This window comes from Gopherus evgoodei, chromosome 21 (assembly GCF_007399415.2).
Source record: "Gopherus evgoodei ecotype Sinaloan lineage chromosome 21, rGopEvg1_v1.p, whole genome shotgun sequence".
NCBI classification, from domain to species: Eukaryota; Metazoa; Chordata; order Testudines; family Testudinidae; genus Gopherus; species Gopherus evgoodei.
The window spans coordinates 16,859,835-16,866,641 of NC_044342.1; the positions used below are offsets into that span (position 1 = coordinate 16,859,835).

A 6,807-nucleotide genomic window follows, 5' to 3' on the forward strand; every position below is an offset into this window, starting at 1 on the left:
AAGGAATTCAGTGCTGCTAAGATTTTCTCTATCTGATCTTCAATTTATATTGGGATGAATGACCCAACTTCTTTCTTTCTTAGGAGTAAATGTGGAAAAGGAGTAAATGTGGAAAAATCAAAATACGTATATTATGAAAGAAAAGGAGAATTATTAAAAAATCCATCAAAAATGTTTCCCATTCTACTCCCATTCTGTATCAGGATTAGCAGAAAAAAGAAGCAAAGAAAACTTCAGTTTAACCTCTGAAGTTAGGGTTAGAAATAGAAAAAGCAAGAGAACTAAAACCAAGTAATTTTTTAAGGTGAGTCGTGAAGACTATTAAAAGATTTTTATGAGACTTCACATGATAAATGCAGATAAGTGCTGTATATGTATAAGGGATAACAGAATTAGCCATTAAGTAAAAAATGACCTTATTCTTTATTGGAACATTTGATAGTAATTTCTTCATCACAATCAGTCCATTAGTTAGGATACAAAATTTATTCAACAAATTTTTTTAGAAGATATTTATTTTCATGGATTCCTCATTAGTTGAAATCATTCTTAGAATAATTTTGACCAGCAGTTCTCAGTGTCAAAGCCCTAGGTAGTGGAAGTCATTTAGTGAGATGCACCTATTTCCTCCAGCTGGGGATCTGGACTATTTACCGATATGGAGGTACGTCTTATTTCCACTGACTGCTTTTCTTCCTTATATGGAGGTTCTGGCTCTCCATCTATTATGCATTTGTGAACTGAGATTCTCATGAGTGTGCAAGATTTGATCTTATTTGACCACACACACATTTCATGTGCCACATATGTCTGATCTCTGATATATGACTGAGATCAGGTTTTTAACACAAATGGATATTGAGAGATAAACTATGTCTGTCTTTCCCACCGTGAGAACAGCATTCTGTTCAATAGTCTCCTGATGGCCTTCTTCATCTCAGCATTTCTCAGGGTGTAGACCATTGGGTTCAGCATTGGGGTGATTACAAAGTAAATGACTGAGACCACCTTATGCAGGGCGAACTGCTTGATGGGCAAAGCATAGATAACGATGCTGGGTATGAATTGCAAACACATCACAGTGATCTGGGTTCCACAGGTGGACAAAGCCTTGTGCTTCCCTTCCGTGACATGTGTCCTGATCTTGATTAAGATGATGGTGTAAGAAATAAGCAGAATGATGAATAATATTATGATCACTAACACACTGTTGAAATTCATCTGCATTTCAGCCAAGTGAGCGTTGGTGCAGACCAGTTTGATGACTTGTGGGACATCACAGTAGAAATTGTCCAGGATGTTTGGACCACAGAACGGTAACTGGAGGAGCAGTCCAGTCCGAATAGCAGAGTGAACCAATCCAACCAGCCATGCCAGTGCCACTGTCCTCATGCATATACCCCAGTTCACGATAGTCAAGTATTGCAGTGGTTTATAGATGGCCACATACCGATCGACCACCATCCCCACAAGGCAAAACCCAGCAAAGAAGTGGAAGAAAAACATCTGAAGGATGCATTCATTGAATGAGATGGTTTTATGCTGTGAGAGGAGATCTGAGAGTAATTTTGGAGTACTGACTGATGATTTGCTGATATCTAGGAAAGCCAAGATGGGCAGCAGGATATACATGGAGGTGTGGAGCTGATAGTCAGAGATCACAGTGGTGATAATAATGAAGTTTCCCAGCCAGGTGTTTATGTAGACTATGAAGAAAGTCACATAAAGGAATGACTGCAGCTCAGGTCTCTGAGTGAGGCCCAAGAGGACAAATTCTGTCACTGGGGTGGTGAAGTTCTTCTTCTCCATTTATTAACCTCAAAATATGCCTGAAGAAGGAACAGTGATGATAATAATTATGATGCAATCCCAGTACATTACTGTTATAAAAATAATATTAACTCTATGTTAACTGATACACTTGCTTGGAAATTTTCTTTGTTTACCAAATTCCAGACTGTGTACTCTGCCCCAATGGTGAGTACCCCTGCTTCAGCAGAACTTCTGAGCTCCACCAGTGGTCATCTCCAATGTGGGGTCTTTGGGAGTGAACAGGAGCAACCTACACACTCAAAATGCCCCCTGCTAACAACTGTCACCATTCATCTTCCTGAAGCCCTGATAGTGCACAGCTCACATGGGCCACAGATTCCTCATGTGGCCTAGAGGCTCAGGGTTGGGAAGAAGGTGTATTTGCAAAGCAGATGTACTCATAGACCAGGGGTTCTCATCAGGGGTGTCTGTCATGTTCTGGGGTGCCATCCAGACCAGTGAGGTTTGTGTCAGCCCTCCCCATAACCCTGGGTGCCTTACAATGCTTTGGTATTGAAGCTTCCAACCTGGGACTCTCACGACCAGCTTACCAGCTTGTAGGTGTCACCTCCTCAGTGTCTGGGTAGAGCTGCAGTGCTGGACCAGCAGCTCTGACCTCAGCAGCCTGTCAACAGCCTACCAGTCACAGCCTGGCTTCCACCAGCCTTGATTACTACTTGCAGGTAACCCCAGCATTCTCCCAGTCCTGAATTTTACCAAAAACCTGTGTTCTGCACTGTCCTGCCCCTCTTCTGCACAGTTCAGATATTAAAGGTTCATTGCTTCTGTGCAGAGTCAATATAAAATAGTTTTGCTAGTTTAACTGGAGTTACCAAACAGTTCAATTGAAACACAGCATTGGATTAGTTTAGATTACAAAATGAAACCAATTTATAAAAAAAAGAAGACAGGACTTTTAGTGAATTCAAGTATAAGACACAAAGTTAGAAATGGTTACCAGCAAATAAAAGTGCGAACATGCAGGTAAAAGTCTAAAGATTTATTTAGCAAATTTTGGTTCAAAGCTTTGCTCAAGTTGGCCTTTCTCACACACTGTCTTCCAGCAAGATGGCGACTGATTCTTATGTGGTCAGGATCTCTCCCAGAGGCCCAAAAGTGCTGGCGTTTTTAGGTGAAAGAAAGAGAGAGGCAGATAGTTTGGGGTTCTCTACCCCAACAGAGGTACTGAATTCCTCTATCCTGCCTTAACAAAACAATGGTCTTTGACCCCTTAGAGTGGCTACATAAAGAAAAGGAATTAAGTCTGATTGGCTTTAGCAGGAATAGCTTTTGCTCAAGATTTCTGAAAAAATCACGTCTCTGTATTTTGGTACACATGCATTCTAGTACTAAGCTTCAGATATCTCCATTGAAAAACTATGAACACTTAAAGATTTTCAGGTATTCATCTACAATGAAATATTCAAAGCTACCATGGTATTATGGACACTCAACTCACACTAGTATTTTTGAAAATCCCGAGAGCTGAAAATATCAGCCAGCCCTAAATAAATATCTCATTCTTAAATGACAGTGTTCTGTGCTGGGAGGAGAGAGGGAGGATGGCTTTATGAGTAAATCACTGGCTGTGGATTCTAGGGAGTTGGGTTCAATTTCTGTCTTACCACGGACACATTCTGGGGCCTTCCATAACACATATCACTTCTCAGTCTAGGATCATCAAAGAGGAATAAGAGAGTTAGGTGCAGGGAATCTCAATTAGGTTTCATAAGCAGATGTGGGCACTTCCCTTGGCTTTTTCTGGTTTTAACTTCCAAGCTCCAGCCAACCCCAGAGAAAATGGCTTTCAGATCACAGCAGCATAGAGCTGTTGCCTAAGGAGAAGCCTTGTCAGACAGAGTTAGTCTTACAAAGGTGTCAGATAGTTTTGGTAGTAAAGGCTCAGTGGGCTGATGTATTCCTAAATCACTTAGACTTCTCTAATACTCAAGCCTACATTTGAAAAGCCTCCCACCCACCTCTTCACCCCTTCAGTAACAAAGCCTATGGCTAATTGTACTTTGTAGATTATTTACAAAACCAGTCACTACCTCGTGCAATCTGCTGTGTCGGTGGTATCAGATCCGGCTGCCTCTTAATGATTAAGGATGACCAGGGGAAGTCACATTTCAAAGCTGATCATTGCTCTCCGAATAGACAGGGGAAGGAAATCATATTCCAAAGAAGAGAAAGCCCCAGAAATCTTCCCCTTATACATATCTGACCCATGCACTGAGACTGGCACTAACATCAAAGACTCTTTAAAATCCCCCTGAGCTTGAGCCGGGCCTGATCAAGAAGATGCCAAGGGTCAAAAACTCTCACAGTTACAAATTTGCACCTTATTTTCAGTCTGAATTTGTCTAGCTTCAAAGTTCAGACACTTAATCATGTAAGACCTTTTTCAGCTACATTGAAGAGCCCTTATTAAATATTTGTTCCCTGTGTAGACGCTTACGTAGCCTGTAATCAAGTCACCCCTTATCCTTCTCTTTCTTAAACTAAATGGACTGAGCTCGTTGGGTTTATCACTAAGAGGTACATTTTCTAATCCTTTAATCATGCTAGTGGCTCTTCTCTGAACCCACTCCAATTTTTTTAACATCTTTCCTCAACTGTGGCACTAAAACTGGACTCTCTATTCCAGCAGAGGTTGCATAAGTGCTTTAGATTCCCCTATTTATCCATCCAAGGATCATTTTTGTTTTGGCCAGAGTGTCACCTTAGGCTCTTATGTTCTGCTCATTATACACCATGACCCCCAATCCTTTTCAGAGTCCTTGCTTCCCAGGATAGACTCTCCCACCCTTTAAGTGCAACCTGCATTCTTTATGTGTACATTTACATTTTACCTGTGCTAAAATGCATATTTGCTTGTGCACAGTTTACCAAACAATCAATTTTTAATCATTTGAGGAACTTAGGACTGGATTCACAATGGGACTTTGGCTTTCAGACAATTAAAAAAACTCCCTGGGATTCACAATGCCTGAGTTCAGTGCCTAAGCTCCCTAACAAATGGGAAGAGGTTGATGTCTAAGAATGGGATTCACAAAAGCCAGCATGCTGAAGGGCTCACTGCCTGTGTTTACGATGGGAGATGGTACAGAAAGGGGTGAGTGCTCTACCCCACCCTTTTCACAGGGCTTGGAGCCTAACTCTGGGCTACAGGATCCACAGCCAGGACCCCTCCACTGGAGCTAGGCATCTACACCATTTTTTGGCAAGACATGCCAGAGGGGGAGGCAGCAGCACATATCAGCTTATAATGTTTAGCCCAGGGTTTAGGGCTCTCACGTGGGCTGTGGGAGACCCCTGTTAAAGTCCTTTCTCCCCTGGCATATTGCACCACCCCATTTCCTCTGGCTTGATTATGAATGCCCCTGTTCAGTAGTTGAGCTCTGAGCTCAGGTGCTGGAAGGAGAGCCGTTCCTCCACCCATCTTCCTCTGTTCTGTGAGACACACTGGGGTTGAGGCATTGACCTGCCTGGAGGTGCCCAGTGGAGTAAACTTAGGTACCTGGGGAACTTTTACAGCAGAAATCTAGGTGCCGAGTGAGTTTAGATGCCCACGGGGCAGCTAAGCATGATTTGTGAATACAAGTGGCAAATAAGCAGGGTTTGTGAATATGAGTGGCAGAAAATGATGGACTTTGGCACCAAAAATAGCCGTGAGGCACCTCTGGTCCACTGTGAATCTAAGTGGGGAGCTGTGAATGCCAGCGACACCGAGATGTTGGACTTAGACTCTGAGAGTAGCAGTGAGGCACCTGTGTTTTTTCTTAGTCCAGCCCTTAGTGTGAATCTGGGCTGTTTTCGTGGGCTCCAAGGCTGAGATTCTTAAAGGAACCCAGAAGAGTTAGGTGCCAAATTCCACCTTCAGTTCTGATGCGGGTTTACTTTGACCACTCCAGTCCACAGCTGCTGGAGAGCCACAGAAACTGGACTATACTAAGAGAAAGAAATAATGAAACCCATGGTGGGAATCTCACTATGATTTTATCCATCAATCTGGGCACTTCCCTGGGGTCTGTTTCCCAGCTCTAACCTGCCCTGGAGATCTGAGCTCCACAGATTATCTGCTGTGGGAGAACCTGGGGACACAGCTAATCACAGGAAGGTTTCAGAGGATCATAGCAAGAATTTCAGGGTTGCTGAGAGCAGGTTTGGGCCCTGGTGAAGAAGAATTTGTCTGTGGGCTATTATCCTCCAAACTTTTTTTCTCTGACAGCCCCACCAATAGCTGTAATAACCCTTTCAAACAGAAAACAGTACAAGTGCTCAGTGTGATGGCCCCAACCAGAGCTCTCCTTCCTTCTCACTATGGGCTCTGAGCATCCCCCTATCTGGCAGTAACAATGCCTATCCCTAATATCACATTGCACAGTTTAGGAATCAAGAGTCAATACCTCGCATAACCTGCCGTGTGCATGGTCTCATAGCCAGCTGCCTCCAAATAAGCAAGAAAGGCTGGGGAAGTTACATCTCAGAGTTGATCATTGCTGTGCTGAGAGGCTGGGGAAGTGGACCTGGTTCCAAAAATGAGACAGCCCCCCTCATGCTATAATCCCCACTCTGAACCTTAGAGTCCAAAAGATGGGGTACCAGCATGAATTCCTTTAAGCTCAATTACCAGCTCAGTACTTGTAGCGCAGCCACCAACCAGGAATTCCAGTGCCTGGTACACTCTGGTCCCCCCAAAACCTTGCCCGAGGAACCCCAAGACCCAGTCCCTCTGGATCTTAACACAAGGAAAGTAAACCCTTTCCCTCACCGTTGCCTCTCCCAGGCTTCCCCTCCATGGGTTACCCTGGAAGATTACTGTGATTTAAACTCATTGAATCTTAAAACAGAGAGGAAAATTCACCTTCCCCCTCCTTCTCTCTCCCTCTCCCAGACTCTTCCTGAGAGAGAAAGTAATCCTAACACAGAGAGAAAATTAACCTTTCTCTCCCTCTTCCCTCCTTTCTCCCCACCAATTCCCTGGTGGATTCA

The 6,807-nt window shown here is 43.5% G+C and overlaps 1 protein-coding gene across 1 annotated transcript; it reads right to left on the minus strand.

Annotated features, from left to right (window-relative positions):
• Positions 1-870: 870 nt before the first annotated feature.
• Positions 871-1,809, minus strand: LOC115638300 (olfactory receptor 4D1-like). Its single transcript, XM_030539894.1, has one exon. It carries the CDS (start codon positions 1,807-1,809, stop codon positions 871-873), a length of 939 nt encoding a protein of 312 aa, XP_030395754.1.
• Positions 1,810-6,807: the final 4,998 nt, after the last annotated feature.